Here is a 21,271-nt window from a genome sequence, read left to right as displayed (position 1 = left end):
ATACTGTTGCCCTGCCTATTTAACTTATATGCAGAGCACATCATGAGAAAGGCAGGGCTGGATGAATCAACAATTGTAATTAAGATTGCCGGGAGAAATATCAACAACCTAAGATATGCAGATGATACCACTCTAATGGCAGAAAGTGACGAGGAACTAAAGAGCCTCTTGTTGCGGGTGAAGAAGGAGAGTGCAAAAGTTGGCTTAAAATGTAACATTAAGAAAACCAAGATCGTGGCATCCGGCCCTCTCAATTCCTGGCAGATAGATGGGGAAGAAATGGAGGTAGTGACAGATTTTATTTTCCTGGGCTCCAAGATCACTGCAGATGGGGACTGCAGCCAAGAAATTAAAAGACGCTTGCTCCTCGGGAGGAAAGCCATGGCAAATCTAGACAGCACACTAAAAAGCAGAGACATCACCCTGTCAACAAAAGTGTGTATAGTCAAGGCTATGGTCTTCCCAGTTGCAATGTATGGCTGTGAAAGTTGGGCCATAAGAAAGGCTGAGCGCCAAAGAATTGAAGCCTTTGAACTATGGTGCTGGAGAAGACTCCTGCGAGTCCCTTGGACTGCAAGGCGATCAAACTGGTAAGTCCTAGAGGAGATCAACCCTGACTGCTCTTTAGAAGGTCAGATCCTGAGGTTGACACTCAAATACTTTGGCCACTTAATGAGAAGGAAGGACTCACTGGAGAAGAGCCTAATGCTGGGAAGGATTGAAGGCAAGAGAAGAAGGGGACGACAGAGAATGAGGTGGCTGGATGGAATCACTGAAGCAATAGACATGAGCTTAAATGGACTCCAGAAGATGGTAGAGGAGAGGAAGGCCTGGTGGAACATTGTCCATAGGGTCACGATGGGTCAGACACGACTTCGCAACTAACAACAACTTTAAAGGAGAGAATAAATGTATTGCATTTGCAAATCTGGAAAAATCTCTGGGCTTTTTGAAAGCAATGATTATATGCCAGGACCTTTTACAATGCAAGATGTCATGAATGCAAAGATAAATGGGAAGCTATGAAGGACACAGACAAAACAAATCTAGAAGTTTATTTGTTGTTTGTTGTTTATGAAATGCAGCCAAGTACTTTGAATAAGAGATAATCACATCAACCTCACAATCCAACTTTTGTTAGCAGGCAGAGCATCTTGCAGTTGATAAGGGAGAGCATATTGAATGTTTTCTTCTCAAGTTTTTGTTGTTCATAATTATGGATGCTCACCCAGCTGCACTTCTAATCACATATGGAAAGCAACTAAGTCAGGGAATTTCCAATAGAGGGAAAAGGGTTAAATAGGCCTTCATCTGACTATTTTTTAATTCACATTTACAATGCCTGAAGTAAATTTTCATTATTAAAAATGCTATAAGGTTCTGAAGTCATCAGGGTTTAAGAATCATAAAGGCTTAGATGAGTTATGGGTTAGGCAGCTTATATTTTCCTAGGAAAAGGTTCTTGAAGATTAAAATTCTATCAGTCAACTACTTCTACTTCCCCCATATTAACCAGAAAATTTGCTCAATAGCTTTTTGTAATATGAGCCCTGGCATATGTGATAATAAAATCTAGTTAATTGGTTGCAGGCACCTTCTTTTGGAACAGTTTTTAAAGGAAGGTAGAAAATTCCAACTAACAAGGCAGTCATTTAAAAGGTCGACTGTATCCAAGGACCAATGCAACCCAGATGACCTGTGTCACTGTAATGTTGAGAGTTGTGTTTCTGCTCCATTACAAAGCCATGAGTGTGCAAAGCTCAAGTGAGCTATGGAGTAAGGACTATCAAGATAAAGCAAGAGGCCTTTGGGAGGGAATTACTTTAAGGCATCTGACTTTACTTTCCAAATCTGTGACCAGTGTACTTGACCTGCTTTATTATTCATGGAAGAAGTGGTGCATGCCTCTAGATGCTACTTTTCATCCTACATGCTACATCCAACACCCTTTGAAGTGTTGTTCATGCCTGAAGCAAGTAAGATATACCATGAGGCACCTCTGCATTGCCCCAGGCAGACACAATGCTTCTAAAAGGAAAAGCAAAAAGGTGAACTAATAGGACCATTTCTATTCATCCTCTATGTTTGAGTGTTGGCCACCCAGCAGTCTTTCTGAAATTTTTAAATTTATAGAATCTCTAAGAACAGAAAAAGCCAGCAATTGTAACTGTGTTTCACCAAAGATATTCAAGATTGGTGGGTACCTCTTCTTAATTCTTTGTTCATCTACATTGACCAAATAGGAAATATCCCTGAGGATTGGAAAAAGGCAACAGTGGGTCCTATTTACAAGAAAGGTGCAAAAAATGTCCTGAGCTACTATAAACCTTTTAGCTTATTGAGAATAATAGGCAAATTCTGTATTAGGCATTTGAACCAGAAATTATAGGGGGAACTTCCAAGAAGGCTGCTGTATGATAAATGAGATATTTGTAATGCATCATCTAATACTGGTAGTTCTCAACTACAGTTGGACTAGAATCTCAGCAGTTGCAGTTGTTAAGTGATCTCTATGGTGAAAGAGCTGCCTGTCGAGTTCAGCTCCTCTCCATGTTTAGAAAGGAACTGGTTTGGTGGTCTGCAGGAACCAAGTTGTTATGTCTAATTCAGAAACTACAGCACAGACTAATACCTTGTTTCAAACCTTTAAGAAGCATTCACAAGTTAAATACTTCCAAAGGTATCAGACAGAGATGTATGTTAGTACCTGCACTATTCAACTTTTGTATCAACAATATGGTGAAGTCTTACATCCACTTATTATGGATCTATGGATGTCAGATGCCACTACATTCTATAAGCTGACAATGCTGTGGTCATTTCTTATTCTGATTGGACTCAGAAGAGCACTGAATGCTATTACACTCTTTTGTGATCTTCAGAAATTAAATATTGACTACCAGAAGTCCAAAATAATGATAAGGCAAAACAACATTGATGACCAGCACAGGGCAAATCTCCTTCTCCAGATATTTTGGGACAATATTTTATACCTCAGAATCTTGGAAGAATCAAATAGGTGAGGTAATTCTCTTTTCGTTCCAACTGATGTTATTCCCTTCTCTTTCTCTCCCCCACTCTCTTTAATCTTCTAATGATTAATCTATGGAAAATTTACTTGTAGTGCTTAATCAGCTCTCAAATTCATATAATGGCAATTTAAGTACAGTAGACACATGTAATCAAAACAAATCATAAATGTCATCAAATATATTCTTTTCTTGATAAATCCTTCAAAATTATTGCACACATGAAATTGTTTTGATTGTCACATTTACAACCATTAACTGTTTTTCTCTGTTAGAAAATCACATTATCTAATCTAGCATTTTGGGGTTTCATTGGGATCTCAGGACACAAAAATCCTACTAGAAGCAAGTAGGTGTATGTCACATATTAAGAAGCAATTTGATAAAATTAATCAACTATCCTGTAAATAAATATATGAAGAAGATGAGTATACTATGACTATTATATCAGACAACAGTAGAGAAATAATTCAGTTCAGTTATCTATATATAGTGACACCTCCACCTGTGACAAAATATCCAGCATTGAATAAATTAATATGAATCTATGGTTTTGCAAACGTGTCTCTGAAGTTTACTATTTTAGAACATCCTCTTAATTTTCCTGGCTATATCATCATGACTATGTTGTTAAGAAATATTAGAAATGTCATGTTTTGCAGGAAGTAGTACTGTAACTTTCCTGAAAGAGATATCTCTTAATCAGCTGTATAGATAATTTCTACTGAATCTTCAATTTTACATTTTTGGAGAAGTACTTGATGGAGTGTTAGCTAAAGAGAATCCTACAGGAAATAGATTATTCTGATTCCTCTTGGTCAGAATTCTGGCACAATGTGGGCCTAATATATTGATTACGCTGATCGATTATCTTTGTTGTGACATCACAGAACTGTGCCTCTCCTGGTCCTATTAAACCTCCTAGCGGATTTACGTACCTTAGTATGTATGGTAGGCAATAGGAGGCACTACTTTATGGTGGCTCTGCTCCTTTCTGAATAGATAGCTCTACTGGGTGGTGCATGTGGGGAAACCAGCTGAATTCTTGCTCCACCCGTGGGATGGAATAGGGATCCTCCTTCAATATCTATATGAAACCACTGAGAGGTCATGTCAATCTGGGGTGAGAATCATCGATACTTTGATAATGTATACATCCCCATCTCAGGGTAGGCCAAGGATGCTGTGAAAATTCTGATCCAGTATATGGAGTCAAAACAAATGCAAATTTGGAAAATTTGCATCCCTGAAAAAGAATTGCTTTTTGTATGATCCATCATAGTCCCAAAGTTAGGTCTGAGTAGGATTGCCTTTCCCTAAAGAAATTAATTTTTATAATTACTTGGAAGTTCTGCAGAACGTTAAGTATGTTATTATTATAATAGTATTATCAGTAACTTGTTCCATGGCCAAGCTCTTTTTAAAATATAGCCTTCTCCATACTGATGCCTCTCTCCGAAGTCAATTGGCTGGATGCTGGCTAATAGATTATGCAATTTAATCAGCATTTTTGAAGTGAAAGGTTGTGGAAGCCTCCTCTTACATTCTGGAATGCAATGGGCTACAATCGTGTCATGGAGAAATTGTATAAAAATAAATTAGAAAGAAACAATTCCAGAGAAAAAGAGTCACATGAGCATACTGCTGGTTAAAAACATTGAGGTAGTCTCAGATTATCTTTCCATGTAATTAACTGAAAAGTTGGTATGTATTCACTCCACAAAACAAAAGCCACTTCTTCCAGAAATCCACAGCTGAGTTTTGTTTATGCTGAGGGCAGACTGAGAACTGAACTAATAAAGTCAGCCAGTCAGGGATTAGAAATAAACACAATCCACCAATCAATTCTTTCTAGTAATAGGAGACTGAGAGAATAATCTGCTTTCTCCTATGGGATGTAGCTGAGTGTATAGCTGTATAAATTAGTATCTGGCCTGCAAAACATCATTTGCAGCATTGCTCTGCTACTGCAAGCTGATTGTTCTGTGATGAGCTAATGGTCAAACTTTGGTACTTTGTGGCATCTTTTCTGCTCAATTTTTAGACTATTCAATAATAATTTTATTTCTTTCATTCAGAATGTAACAGCAGACTCATTCACAGTTGTCTTGTCTTTACCAATAACAGAGGAAGATTAGAAATGATAACAAAGAAATGAGAATATTATGAAAAGGACACAACGCCAGGCATAAGCACAAATTCAGTTTTATTCATACCAATGTTGATGGGAATGTTGGTGTAAATTCTCTCCAAGGAGAATGTTCCAAGTAGAATATAGAATTCAAAACAGGTATTTTTTAATAAAGTACACACAATATAATTTTGTTTTCGATTATATATAAATTTGGCAAGTATTGTTCAAATGTTTTATACAAATCCAAGTTCATTGCAAATTTATAATACTTTGCACATTTCTACAACATAATCCTGAACACAGCATTTTCGGTATCTTTTTGCAAACAAAATAATCAATCACAGCCTGGACTAAAAAATGTCCACTGCTTTCAGTTAGTGATATATAATTATACAACAGGACATAAAGAGCAAGTAACTTTGTTAAGTGTGTGGACATTTCAGATGAGATACTAAATTGTGGGTATTAAGAGATTACAAATGTCTGTAATATTATCTGTGAATTTTTTTTTAAAAAACAGTCACTTGACTTAAGATGCTGGTGTTAATGATAAAGATAATGGTGAATCACAACTACAACAGTGTAAAAGCTGCAAGTGGTTAATAATCTTCATTTTTATTGAGATATCCTGTTGATTCAAAGATCTGAAATGACTGGTGGGAGATAATTCTCACTTCCTCATTTACTGTAGTTTTATCTCTTCTCTACTTCTTTTTCTCTTGTTAAAGCACCTGCAATGCTGGATCTAGTTTGGAGATTGTGCTGTTACATCACACTGTCTTTTTATTTGGAACTGTCCTCCAGCATTTAAAAATAATAAGAAAATTCCTTTGGTAACACCTTTTATGTTGAAATATTCATTTGATCTTGCCCAGTAGTAAAACGTTCATGGAAGTGATTGTTTTTCATTAGCAATGGAGAAGAATGAGAAGCAGAAAGTGAAGGGAGAACTAGCTCTTTTACAGTCCCATCATCACCATAAATCCAATATGCATCATGTGTTCCCTTCTTGTTTTTTTCCTTTCTTTTTGCTTAAACAAAACTTTCCAGTTGTTAACTGTAATACTGAGGAGTGACAATTGATTTAGTTGCAATCATATACAAAATCATAATTGCTTGGCTCCTTTGGAATAGGGGGTGGAGCATCAGGGATCTGTATGTTCTCCAGATCCAGGAGACGCAGCTTTATCTCCATACTGAGTAGAGTATCCAAGTCGTTACGTGTCAGTTCACTCATCATATCTTTTCCAAGTAGGGCATTTAGACCATCAGTCCATACACAGTACTATTGTGGGAGGGGAAAAGAGGGAGAGTTGTATTAATTTGACTTTTATAAGCGCATCCAAAATACCATGCCACTTCAGTAATTATATTTTGGGCAAAACATTTTTACAATATCAAAACTTTTAAGTTACAACCTAGGTACCCTAGGATTTCGTTAAATAGGTAATCTAGAATTAAAATAAAACATACTATCTTGTTTGAGTATGACATTGTAGAGCAATTAATTTTTTTAGATGGTTTCAGTATAAAATCAATATACTGGGAAGAGAGAAGTATAAGTGATATCTGCTTGCAATGTCTATAATTTTTATAGACCAGCAAAAAACCCCCACAAAAGTCACACTTAATTTACAGAATAAATTAAAAGGAAAATATATTATTCTAATATATCTTAAAAGGGTTAGAGTTAATACGTCCTACTGTGCAGACGATACAGCAATAGTTGGCTATGGTCATGGAAATAAAATCAGATTTATTTGATAATGAGATAAAACAAATCAGAACCATCATGTTACTTAGTAAAGAATGGGAATAATTTTTGGTGAGCATCTGCATACAGAGGGAAATACAGAAAAACATGTTCCATCAATTCAATTATTCCTCCACTGCATGGATACAGTCTCTGTTTGAAGGGGATTTTTTGGTATCTTCCTTCAGTAACAGCTGTTGGGAGGGTATTGACTCTGGCTAAGGAGAAAGCCCTTCTGAATTTTGGGATCATTAACAGTAAAGTAAAAAATAAAAAAAATGTTTCACTATTTTTAATTTTTTTTAAAAAGAAGCCAAATCTCCCTGAAGCCAATAGTTCCAGATAAACAAGGTCAGAAAAAGTGTTTGAAATCATCAGCAATTCAAAGAGATTTCATGAACAACAATCAAGTTGATTTTAAAAGCCATTTTAAAAGTTACTTATGCAATTGTGAAGAAAAGTGTTTAAATAAGGCAACCTAAAAATAAAGATTTCCGTTACATTGCTCTATGTCCTAATTTATAATTAGAAATTATAATCAACCATAATAGCGTTTTTATCATATGAAGGATTGTTTTGGATTCCATGCGAATAGATGGATTTTAAATTTAGCTGACTGCATGCTATAAAATAAAAGTAACTAGAGCTTGCAATGTGCAACTGAAGTTAAAAAGCAAGAAAATAAAAGATTACTGTATATGAACATCACATAAGGGGAAGAAGAAACAAAAATAGAAAGGTAGTTACTTTTTCTGATTACTGTTATTCTATTCCCCTGATGAAAGACTTTCACCGGATCTTGAGTATTTGTATAATATAAAATTGGTAATTTTGGTCAGACAGGGATTTTGTTAGCTGTCCTGCTGCTCAATAAACTTTCTTCTTGAGTTTTCTAGACCGATGAGATACACTATTTAAAAGTTGTTTTACATTTATTTTAGGGTTTTCCTATGGTTTTTAAATTTTATTTTAGTTGCTGCATTAATTTATGTGTTTTATTTGTTGCTTGGCATTTAGTGGACTAGGTAGTTTGTACATTTTACAGTATAAAAATATTGAAAATCAATAATATAATTTATATAATTCAAATTCCAATTGGATACCAAGAAAATGGGTAGAATTATGTTAGCAAGTGCTATAGCACTGTTAGTTATAATTAGAATTTTTGTTTACATCCTGCCTCAGAATGTAAATTTGGCCCGGATGACATATTGGTGAGCATTCTATATGCCTCAGTAAACTGACTTCTAGTTTATTTCCAAAAAAATTTCAAACTTTGATTACTGGTCAGAGACTGGCTACCATTCTTGGGAGACCCTTTAATATACTTCATCCATTCCAGAGAATATGAGCTTGGATTACAGAATGAACTTTTCAGTTGTTGATGTGAACTCTAGAACTTCTTTTTACAAGAAAGCCATTTGACTTCTTCATTAGTAACTTCCTAGAATAGAGGCCCCCAACCTTTTGGGCACCAGGGACCAGTTTCGTGGAGAGAGGTTATTCTGCAGACCGGAGGGTGTTTGGTTTTGTGTGCTGCCTGCACCCCACGGAGGGGACTTTGCTTGTTTGTGCAGACCAGTTGCTGGCATGCTGCAGCCTGGTACCAGTCCATGGACCGGGGGTTGGGGACCCCTGTCCTAGAAGATGGGAAAGACTTTTCCATTTTGTGAAGACAAACAATACAGGATATATTTTAATCTCATTTAATATTTGTTTAAAAATTATAGGTGGATGGCTATTGCATTGATTATTTTGCCAATTTGAAGATTTCTGTTGGTTTTCTTAAATCATCAGCCCACTGAAATTTTTAGTCATCTTGAATTCCTAGTTTAAGAAATTTTGCCTTTTTGCTTCAAAGTATCATTATATGTTCGCAATTTCTAGAATCTCAAAAAATGAAGCTGATTTAGCTATTCGACCTCCTCCCCTTCCCAAGAAAGAATTTGTTGAAGTGCTGTTTAACTTAACTAATGACCAGAAGGAATAATTCTCTATTTGCCCTTTCAATATATTTTTTTTAAAAAAAACATACACAAATTTACCTCATGCTTGTCAGGAGCAATGAAATTTAGCTGTCCATTTGAATCAAATAGTATAGAGAAAGCAAGTTCAAGCACCTCCTGAAAAGATACAATAATAATAAAGTAAAAAAAAGAGACTATAGTTGTAATTTCATAGTCTCAATTTACACCCATATATTTGTGTGTCTAGTGTGCATTCTTTTAAAAAGATTAAATATATATATTTTCAAAAGATAATGTCTTGATGGCTAATAGTTATTATGATTTTACACATCTGATGCTTAATATAACATTAAAAAATTGACATCAAACTAACTATATTGAGTTCTTTCCATAATACTAAAAAGGAATTTTTGAACAAAGTCATTATATTATTGTTTATGAATTGTAAAATAAAAAGAAAAAGAAAGGAAAACAAAAGAAAAAGAAAAACATTTCTAAATAAATGTTTTCTGTCTTCCTACTTTGTTTCCCCATCGATTTATACTAGCTGTTAATATAAATTTTAAAATCTTGTTCTAAATGCTTGTATTTGCCTTGCTACATAATATATGTGATATAAATGGAAGCCATTCTTTCTTGAATTTAGTCAAGTTTCTATTTTACATGTATAGTGTTATTTTTGCCAATTCTGCATATTCCCAATCAAATACCATTAATACCACATTCTCATATAATTTTGAGCCATGTGCTTCTCTGTCTTTCTTCTTCAACGCTGCACTGAAGACAATCACTATCATTTCAGCTAATATTGGCTGAAAGTTTCTTAGGAACAAATTCCAAGTTCCATGTCATATTTCAAATGTGATCCCTAAATTATAACGCTCTCATTAGTAATATAAAACCTAATGACTTGATATATATCTTTACTTACTGGATTATTTTTCCTCCTGGCAGATGCAAGATCCTATGATACTTAATGATACTTTATTTCATCCTGGTTCAAGCAATACACAAGGAACTGGAATTTTAACTCCAATGTGAATTTTAAGACATGAGTGTGCAATACAGTAAGGGGAATCAAGCAATGTCTTAAAGACATTGATAGTCTATTAGTTCTGAAATTCTTCCTAAAGATGTATTTAATTAGCTGCTGAACCCTTTCCAGATCTGCTAGATATTTAAATCTCAAACTGCTGTCTTCAAACTCAGGGGAATCCTAACTCTGGCAAGTTCAATGGGTTCACATCAGCAGTTTTAGAACAAAAATAAAAGAACATTAAATTCAATTTTACATAATGCCCATATGCAGAAAGAACCATTGAAACTTTAAGAGAGGTTGTGATACTGTTTACTTTATGCTGACATCCATTTAAAGTTGGTAACCCATGCTTAGTCAAATTCCCTGGTCATTCAGATCGGTTTTATTTACAGATACTACTCTCAGACTCAAATAGCTTTATCTTTTTAAGTACAGCCATATTTTATCATGTAAAATATAAGGTATGCAGCAGTTTCAATGATATGCTTATTTCACTTCATGAATAATATTAGTTTTATATATGTAATGTGCTTTATTGATAATTGTCTGTAATTATCTCTCTCTCTCATCATCCATCCATCCAAAAAGATAAAACACTGTAAAAATGAATTTTAGCATTTTTAAAGTTTTTGTTGTCTCAAAATAAAACAAGTAGGAAAGCACGTTAAGAAGAAATATAAGAAACATTAATGCCTATTAATAATATGGATTAATTCATATTTTTAAAAAAGCATAAGCACAGAAATTCATTATGATATCTGATTTTATATATAGCCTACTGCTCCAAAAAATATATTTCAAAACCTTAAAAACCATTTTTAGTGAAATAACACTGTTGTTGATACTGTGCCATTTTTTGTGGAGAAAAAAAAGATCTCAGTGTGAAAGATATTGGGAATATCTTTTAAAAAAACTGCTGAATGTTTTCCTAGTTCTAAGTTTGCAACATTCAAAGTAATAGTGAATGATCATAGTGGCAAATATATATTGTACATTATTAAAATACTTAGCTGAAATAAAGTAGAGGATAGTATTTATTAAAACAAAGTAATACACATTATCTCAACAATAAAAAATGCATGCCAAATAAGAATGCACAGGAGGTAAATGCTTATACATTTTGTGATAATTGGGCTCTGATCTTGATATCTTGGATCTAATGTCTACCGTATTTCAATGATCTATCCTGTAGCACTTTTCCATCAACAAAGGAGAAAGCGAAATAATAAAATGGAATTTTTTTTTGCAATAAACAAAGAACAACTATGTGAAATGAAAGTATTGCATATGAGGAATTGAGTAAGTTCTGTGTTTTTCCTATGTAGAAACTTTTTGCTATACAAGTAGAAACCTAACTGAAATACATTAAATTATGAAATTCAAGTCATGTGCACTTGTACATACAGAGTAAGAAAAGAATAAATATATACTTTTTGTGTGTAAATATACCCATGTGAGGAAATTCATGGCCTACAGATATAATTATACTTCAGGAAGCACTTTTGTTTCTTCCATTACAATGCATTTTATGAACTTTTGATCTCTTTTTAAAATTTAAGACATTCTCAATTAAAAGAGAAAATAATGAGAACCAGCAAAAGCACAATTCTATCTTTCTTAGAGCTCCTTTACATATCCTATATGCCTATATATTATTATTATTATTTTTTAAAAAAATGAACAGGAGACACAGCAAGAGCCATATTGTCATCATAGTACACGAAAGCGGAATTCAAAAACATGATCTTTCTACTGTTGCATCGACAGGAATTTTTTAATGTGTCCTACCTTCTAGCATGTTCACCTGACTTACCTTTCTGTGCTTACTATATGTACCATTTTATTTGTAAAACTCTTATTCCTTTATCCACTACATTAGCCAAACAGTCTGAACAGTGTCACATTGTATTTAGGTGTTAAGAACATTTCTATCCTAACCTTTTAAGTTGAGGAGAACTGATTCATTCAGTCCACAGCAATCTTTACGCCCCCTGGGAAGTATTTTTGTCCCCTGAATGTGCATAAATTCATAAATTACTCTATGTCCAATATTAGTCTTGAAGCTGAAAGATGTTCTGAAGATATATCTATCATTACTAGGGACATTTCTTGAATAGTTTCTTGAACAGTTTTTTGGGTGTCATATTGTTCATCTAGTAATATATAAAAAAACACTATCCTGGCATGCTTCAGTTAGGGACATTTTTTAAAAAAAGATTCAAGATCTCTTTCCCTCTAAATGCTTTTTTTTGCCAAAAAGATGTTGGGCAATAAGCAAGGTTAAATAAATTCTGTAGTTAAATTTATATCAATGCATCTTCCTGATCTAAATGCCTATTTAAGGAATAGACTGCTGAGGTTTTTATTTTGTAGATTGCTGTGTGTATATGTTCTTTTTGCAAAAATTTCATTAGAAGGTTAGGCAACTGTAAAACAAAATTTTAAAAATCATAAAAAATGGAACAAGATGCAGTCAAAACCAATTCTGAATATTAGTAGACAGATCAAGTGATTTAGGCAGCATTACAAATGATATAAAATTTACATCTATTTGTTGCTAATTTTTCCTGTTGAAAGAAAGGAAATTGTTCATTGGCAAATGGAAATACTTCATTTTCTGCTCATAGTAGTAGCATTTCTACTATTGTCAACACCTTAATATGAAAACAGTTGCTAAGCATGAAGTGCATGTTAGTAAAGTTCTTTTTGCAAGCTCTGTTTAGCCATAACTAGACAATCTTGGGTCATCATTTCATATTTCATTAGCTAAACAGAGAAAGGAATAACCATAGATAGGCAAAAAAGCAGTGGGAGTGGAAGTGATTTCTGACTGCCTTCTGGCTTCACCATTAAATTTCCTTGTGGGAAACTGGCAGAAAGTATTGCAAATCTTCATTCCTCCCTCAAATTCCTACCAGCTTTCCCATTCACTTTGCCTGTGAGAAGCTTCTATGGAGAAAGTCAGTGGAGAAGCTGGGAGAAAATTGCAAGTTCAGCATGATTCCTAGCCCCTTGGGGAAGGAATGAGTATTTGTGCAGTGATGCAGCATGGATCTGGAGCTAGGGGTGCTTGAATGGGTAGAGCAGGTTGAGAAGGATATACAGGGAAGTGCAAGAATGTAATGTTATTGGAGAGAATGCATGGGGGTGTAAGGATAGCCAAATATGTCAGGAATGGCAGGCAGGGATGCAACATGAGCTCAGAAAGGTGTGAGGGTGTGATGTTGGGAAGCCTGTATGGGGTGTGATATAGGTGGATGATGCATGTGATGCACAAGAAATGCTGTAGGCCAGCTTGGGTTAGGAAGAATGGGTGAGAGGTGTGTGAGATGCCACCTGCTTGTGGAGAGAGCACAGGGATATGGCACAGGTTGAGGAGTAGGCATGGGATATATAAGTGGCTGGCATGGAGTGAGTGAGTGACTGGTGGGAAGTTATGTGTGGATGGGGAAGACTTATCTTAGCAATTTAATGCCTTTACTTCTGGTTTCTGGCTTGACTGTCAGGGAGCATTGGAAATGGCAAAGATGTGATCATGGCTGACTGCAACAATGTGGTACACTGAAGCAGCAGCAGCAGCAGCACAGTGGTACTGAAGTGGGCACAATTTCCCCAAATTTCAGTCCTACAGAAGTGATGGGTCCCAGTATTAGTCCATTTGAGGTATCTTGATTCAAAAATTTGTGGCCCTCTAAAGGCCCCATTTCTCCCAATTGAAGGTTACAAACAGGCACAAGAGTTTTAGTAGTATGTAGATGGAGTGAATTAACTAAACTTTGGAGAAAGGAAGAAGCTTATCATCTTAAAATGACATGTTCTTTTATATCTGGGATTACGTGTGACTTAAAATGGCCAAATGCACATTAGAGTCTCTAGATCCAATCTCCTTTCAATAATTCCAATTTGACACCAATGGCACTTAAACACAGCCTGTCCAGAATTTATCTAATGATGAACTTCAGGGAATATTGTATTGTCTGATTATTTTACTATACTAGATATCAACTGCCAGAGCTTTGCAAACAGAGAATGAATGGGTTTTGTGGAGAGATGTTATTCCATTACTATATGTGGCTAAAGACTGAGCATCTGAGAATGAACAAATTAGAAAAAGAACATTTAAAACGAACCAAGCAAACTCTTTTTTAGCAGAAGGAATAACAGATACTTTTGCCAAACCCCTACAGCTAAAGACTTACTGGATGTAATTTAAAATAATACCTTGTTTTGTTTAAGGGCTCCCTTCTCCTTTATGTGAGGGCAGTCCTTCCCTGTAACAATTGCTTTTATATCTGCCACAGGCACTGTATCAGATAAGAAGAAGAAAACGGAAGGTGAGAAGTCATGGAAAGCACTTGGCATCAAAGAGGCAAAATGAAAGTAATGTTAGAAATGACATCCCTAATATCAGGTGTGATTTCTGGTGTGTGAAAGAAACCAAAGAGGTAATCAGGAATCAATGGATTTTACTGTCAAATGTTACTGATAAAACTATCAATTTCCATCTTTATTTTCCAGAATCTGTGGAAATGAAGAATTCTGTTCAAGTTCACTCATTAATCAGCCTTATTGATTTCTGTGGGGCTTATTCCCTAGTAATTGTAATACTTACATAAATGTTGATTCTTCTTTGTCACTGAATTTAGTCCTAATCAATATATTATTTGTATATTCTGGTTTATTTTTCCTCTTTACTGTGTAATGATTTAACATAGAGTCTTTTCTTTTATATGTCATCACTTTAACAAATAATTGTTAAAAAACAAATTCATATTTGTATCACTTTAGATACAATGTTTAGACAACCACTTTCTGTTAATTTGTTAGGATACAGCTAATTTTATTTATTTTACTTATTTATTCAATTTACTTAGCTTCTCATCTCACTATTACATGATTCTCAGGTGCTTCCAATAAAAACACTTAATGTAAAATAAAAATAAAAACACATACAGTAACTGCCAAGCATGATCTAACCTTTTATCCATACAATCATGCAAACATTTGAGCAGCTGGCAGTGTGAAAGGCTAGATATTTCAAATCTCCTCTCCCAGAACTTTCTGCAAGGTTAATACATTTTGCCTTTGCCTCTGTGCCTTGGAGCAGAAATCAGTTTCTGCTACCATTAATTATTTTGCACATCTGGGATAAACCCTCTTGTGGTACAGGTAGGTCGCCCACACTCTGTATTACTTTCGGGCAAATTAAAGAGAGGCAGGAGGGAGGGAAATGAGAGATTTTGGAGACAGATCAGTCTCATAGAAGATATATAAAATTAATCTTTTTATGACAAGAAAGAAAAAAAATGGAAATGTAAAAATCAATTTTCAATATAAAGCATCAACAACAATATATTTCAAAGGCAAAGGATATAAAACCATAAACTGTTCAAATCACATGCCATGTCTTGGCAGATCACTATGGTGATAGTTTTATTTAGAGAAAGGCCAGTGTCAGGAAGTTCCTTCTTGCATAAACACACAAATATTGAGCTTGTGTACATATAGATGATAAATACCAGCAATAAAACATTAGACTTTAAGCACATAAAGACAACGTAAGATTAATATTATTCAATGTTTCTAACTTTTTCCTATTCCTATAGGGAACAGGCTATCCTTAAATACAATTCTATTTTTGATTCAAACTATTATCTAGAAATTCCACAGTAACCTGGAAATTCTTCTTTAATATGATTTGATTTGATTTTTGATTTTAATACTATTTCTATACCGCCCTTCTCCCGAAGGACTCAGGGTGGTGAACAGGGCAAGAATAAAAATACAGATTACAAAAGTTAAAACAAGATTAAATAAATGCCCACATACTAAAATACATCTTTAAAACCTAATAAAATAACAATAGCAAACCCCCCCAAATCCCCTCATCAGGCCAGGCCAGCTTGTTCAAAAAAGTATGTTTTTAGCTCGCGGCGAAAGGAGCGAAGGTCGGGCGCCGTCCGGAGCTCAACCGGTAGCTGATTCCATAGCTCCGGGGCGCCCACAGAGAAGGATCTCCCCCTGGGGGCCACCAGTCGACATTCTCTGACCGATGGCACCCTGAGGAGGCCCTCTCTGTGGGAACGCACAGGGCGGAGGGTAGTCGATGCCGGCAGCAGGTGTTCCCTCAGGTACTCCGGACCCCTGCCATGTAGGGCTTTGAATACCATTACTAGTACCTTGAATCTCACCCGGAAGGCAACTGGTAATATGAGGCTGGAGAATGCCAATAGCTTTCTTGCACCAACACATGTTCCTGCCCTACCTAAGCACATAGTTTGCAATTTAGTTTTACCTGGAGTTCTGCCTGTAGTACCTATATAGAATTAAGGGTGGAGACAAACCTGACTTTTGCTTATGTACATGAGAGATAGTAGTTCAGTGGCTTTGTCAGGCATGATAGGTGGTAGAGGGGCACTCTCAAACAATATTGTAAATAATTGGATAACGGTATTTCACAGATGGTGCATTTCTCATACATTATATAACAGGTTTTACAGATCCAGACATATCTAATACAAATCTAAGTATTTTAAGAAAAAATCCTTGTACTTGATATTTTTTAAGTATGAAAGACATACTTTTTGAACTTCAGCTCAGTCACTAATGAGTCATGGCCTTTTTTGGAATATAACATACATATAAATATAAATGCAAAAATATATGCAACAATATTATTTGAAGTGATATTGAAGTCTTTTCCAGATTCATTGTGAGCGCACTTTGTATTTTTAGTGCCATTCCTAATGGCAGTAGTATAGTATTCTGGTTCTATGCATTGCAGAGGAAGCATTGCCACTGAAAGAGTCAAATGGTGCAGCATTCAAATTATCAAGAGTATCAAAATTAGTAGGAAAATATATCAGAACAGTATTGTGGGAAAGGAAATAAATGGGCTGCATCTGTTGCTTATGTTACAGAAATATCATTTGGAAGTGAAATAATGTTGCTGGTAGAATGAAGTTACTAAATTTGTTGAAAGTTTAATTTGTTTTACTACTGGCTTTTTTCATTTTTTAAGTTTAGAATAATTCACTTTAGAATCTAGAATGCTTATGCTAGGTGATTGTATTGAAGTTATCACAAGACATATATCAACATCTTCTTTTGGGTTGTTTTTTTTTTACCTCCACTGCTTATCTTTTCTTTGGAAAAGCATCCTGTGAAACATAACAACATATTAAGAACATATATTGTTTCATATTTTTTCTCTATTTTAGCAGGATGTAGTAACAATTCATATTTTATTTTATTTTCTATGAATGAAATGTTTCAGCTTTTCATGTTTATTTTGGGAAGTAAAGTATTAAGGGTATTATTAGTGGATTTTCTTTGTGTAGCACCATTTATCTCCATCAAACTCATTTTGTTTTTTTTGGGATCATTCCTTTCTTATTTGTAACTGTCCTTTTCTCCCTACATATAATAATTATACAAACCTTTTGTTTTTCTTCATATTTTGTAGCAAACATTATCTTTTACGAATTCCTTTTCTCATCCACAGCCTCTTTCACTTCATTATTCTTCAAAGCATCTTGCTTTATACTTACCATTCCTCAGACTTCTCTGGCACATTGATTCTTTTTGGACCATAATTTATCTTCTAATATTTTTTTCCATTCAAGATTAATAATTTCTTTTTCTGCACTTATATTTTCATTCTATTTTCACTTTCCTTCCATGTTGATTTTTTAAGATCCATTTTTAACTATCTAAAAATTTAGGACCTCTTATCATCATTATGATTATTTGCATCAACTAAGTGACCACACAAATAAATTTGTCCATCCAGCTTATTGTTGGTTATCCTCTTCTTTCTTCTCTTTCATTCCAATTTTCTCAGCATCATAATCTTCTCTAAAGAACTAAGTCTTCAAATAATGTATTCGAAGTAGAATAATTTGAGTTTGGTCATTTGTGCCTTGAATGAGAACTCTGCATTGATTTGTTTAATGACTTCTTTGCTTTTTGGCTGTCTGTGATATTATCAAGTGTTCAAAAATTCAACAGCATCAATATTCTTTCTATCCTACTTCTTCAGAACTCAACCTTTGCTTTCACAGAGTATCACAGGGAATACAATGTTTTCTAATTTTATTAGAAACAATCCAATTATGTTTTTAGCTTTATATTAATCCTTTTGTTGTGGTATGTATGAACATATGCATGTTTATACCACTTATTTGAAAGAAATCAGTTTTCTTGTAAGCAGATACTCACCAATTACTAATCACAATCACATTCAATCTTGGTTATACAAATAGTATACCTAAGCTTTATGCAGTTTTTCATTATCACTTCAATATAACATGCAATTATCATCAATGGATTCCTTCTTTTGTATGTTCTTACAAATATCTAGAAATTAATCCCTTCTGACATATGTGTTAGTCTTTTGTTCGTAATTGTACCTATAGCTTTGTATCATAAATAGATAATACACTTACTTTAGTAATTTGTGACCTATCAGAATGGAGAATTATATATTTTTTAATATTTACTAGTCAATATTAGTAAATATTAATAAATATTTACTAAGAGCTCATCTACACATCCTTCTTGGCCTAGACTTGAGATACCATTTATTGTTTGTTGAAGATGCCAAAATATGGAACCTTTGGTTTGGTGCCAGCTAAAAGAAGGCTGAAAGTGATCTTGTTGGAATATTTTTTTCTGGGAAGAGAGAATGAATCTCCTATTACGGGTACCTTCTCCATTGTATGTGGAAGAATCATCTTTAGAAGTCAGAAAATTGCTGGACCCCATGTGGCCTTCTGTAGGACTGTGGACTTCCACATGACTGGGTTCAGGTTCTTTGTAATTATTTCTGTTTTAGTTGCAGGACAGAGTAGAATGACATAACTATGAACAGTACTCAGGTCTCATTTTAAGGCACTGAATTTACTTTGTTTTGTGAGTGTATATTTGTCTCTACTGCTGGTCTTCATAATAAAAAAAATACTGCTATTACATTGCACCATTTCTTGAATAAAAAGTATTATAAACAATAGCTAATGAAGATATTTTATAACAAGGCATTTTAAAAATAAGAGAAAGATTCTTGCTGTTCAGTTGTGTTTTCATTAGAAGGCATGACAAATGAGCTTTACAAATAGTAATTTCACTGATGGTACTAAAAAATAAGCAAATCAGTGCATATGTTTATGGTTTAGATAGTCTAAATGTTTAAAAAGTAAAAGTTGTTTAATACCAGTCACTTACACTTATCCTGTAATGAATCATGTGGAACTTCTCCTTGGGGACTCTCTTCCAAATCTCCATAATGCAAAACTTTATGGTTTGGAGAGAGTCGACAATACCAAAATTTGTCTGATAAATAAAAGAAGTTGTTAATTTGTATTATAAAGAGAACATCACCTTCAATGAAACAAACAATTATTACACTGTAAGAAACAAATCAGAATTATCAATAAATATTTGTGGAATATCAAATCTTGTAGTTGAATTTTATGCTCCAGACCCCCTGAATTTCCTTACTATCTTTATCATCTATTAGTATGTTTTCTTTACAAAGGGTAGTATTTATTGGAAATTTACATTTTGACAGAGGACTATATCTACCCATTAAGGAAGACAGCAAGGACTTCTTTTTCCTATAACCCCTATAACAGGATACATAATATGGATCTGTCCAAAACGTACTGTACCTGAACTTTGTTCTTCCTCCTTTTCACTTAAAAGAAGGTCAGATAACAGTGATGTAAACTTCAGGGGTTGCCAAATATTGAGATTGAAGCAAATTTAATAGTCATAGTTTACCACGAGTGGGGAAAATTATTTGATATAGTTTGAATATTTTCTATGATTTGGTGCCTTGCTTCATCGTAGCTGGAATGCTGCCATCAAAATGACAGCATTTTGCTTAATTACAGTATATTTACTTAGAGTTTAAGTAAAGTCTTAAAGTGGAGTTTCTATCCTATTTTACTATTTCAAAAATCGATCCATGAAAATATATGATGTATGGAAATGGCTCCTAGCAGCTTTCATCTGAAAAGGCATACAATTACTCTATGGCAAAGAAAATATAATACATAATACTGCATTCCTAAAATCTTTAAAAGTAGCTATTTATACCACCGAATTCAAAAAGGAAAAAAATTAACTGAATTCCCTTATCCTTCTGACCCTTAAGAATTTTCCCCTGAAATGGTAAAGATAAGAAACAGATTTGAACAGCATGAGAAAAGATTATTTTAAACTACTCTTAAACTTAAAAGGAGTAATGCTAATTGTAGCTTATGTTTGTAAAACTCCATCAGAAAATTACATTCAACAGAACTTAAATTCAATTTGCAACTGTAAGAGGACAAAGTTGTTGCCATAAAAATTAGTCCCTTATCTTTTTCCTTGAGAAATCTGCAGATTCTAAACATGTGCTGGGATTTCCCCATGACAATGTATGTTTTCTTCCTGCTCAGTGACATTCCATGAGCTGCCACAACCAAGCATTGGTGGTAGATCAGAAGAAGCAAGACACAGACCTGCTTTCAGCAAGAGGTTTGTATTCACCATAGCTAGCTTAAAAATAATAACAAACCTTTCTATTATATAGCATTATTAAAGTGTTACTGTAAAAGCTAAAAGATATTCTTTTGCATCCATTCAGAAAGCACCTTAACCACAGAATGAAGATGATTTCATTGAGAAGAAAAGAGAAGCAAGTTAAACAAGAAGCAGATAAAACAATCCTGATTTGTACCTTGTCGGCGTCGGCTGTTAAGCTTCCGAAAGCAGGTTCCTTCAACAAGACGATTTAGACGCTGCTGCTTTATCAACTCTAAAATTTCAGGCTGAATCTTCTCTTTTAGCTCCCTGGAAAGAAAACACAAATAAATAGTCTCAGACTTGATAGGGTTGGGTTAGGGTTAGGGTTAGCTTGATAAAACTGCCAATTCTTTTAAAGAATAATTTGTCAGGGCTATTCTGGAATTGATTAGGTAGTTAATTAACAAATTAGATACTCTATGCATAAATATTAACATTAATTGATCACTGAGGAACTATTTTTTGTATTGCATTTCTGCTGATAAAATCTCACCTTTAGATTGTCCATAATAACTATGGAAGGGGTTGCATGCCCTGGTAATTGAGTGCATGGGTCAAGATAATATTTTTCAATCCTTTCCAACTGGAGATCCCTTGAACTATTATAGGCATTATTCTCAAATCTCATGTTAAAATGAGATACTAGTCCTTCCAAAGCAGTATTGAAATTAGGAAAGACAACTGTACTGCACACACCAATTACAAAATAGTGTATAGCTTCCCTTCACCAAACAAGGAGAGAATATCTGCCTTGACATTCAAGAAATCATCTATCCTTAT

General features: G+C 34.3%; 1 protein-coding gene across 3 annotated transcripts in view; it reads right to left on the bottom strand.

Annotated features, from left to right (window-relative positions):
- Positions 1 to 5,218: 5,218 nt before the first annotated feature.
- ELMO1 (engulfment and cell motility 1) overlaps positions 5,219 to 21,271 on the bottom strand; it is a 320,050-nt gene continuing 303,997 nt past the window's right edge. For all 3 annotated transcript variants that reach the window (XM_083378295.1, XM_083378296.1, XM_083378297.1), the window contains 5 exons: positions 20,646 to 20,758; positions 19,145 to 19,252; positions 14,144 to 14,226; positions 8,962 to 9,039; positions 5,219 to 6,448 (listed from right to left, as the gene is read on the bottom strand). In XM_083378295.1, coding sequence (XP_083234421.1) covers positions 6,248 to 6,448; positions 8,962 to 9,039; positions 14,144 to 14,226; positions 19,145 to 19,252; positions 20,646 to 20,758 — 583 coding nt within the window. In that variant the 3' untranslated portion in view covers positions 5,219 to 6,247. The remainder of the gene's footprint in view (positions 6,449 to 8,961; positions 9,040 to 14,143; positions 14,227 to 19,144; positions 19,253 to 20,645; positions 20,759 to 21,271) is intronic.

This window comes from Vipera ursinii (assembly GCF_947247035.1).
Source record: "Vipera ursinii genome assembly, chromosome: Z".
Taxonomy (NCBI): domain Eukaryota; kingdom Metazoa; phylum Chordata; class Lepidosauria; order Squamata; family Viperidae; genus Vipera; species Vipera ursinii.
The sequence above is the reverse complement of the archived record's forward strand: the minus strand, read 5'-3'. Positions and strand labels throughout refer to the sequence as shown.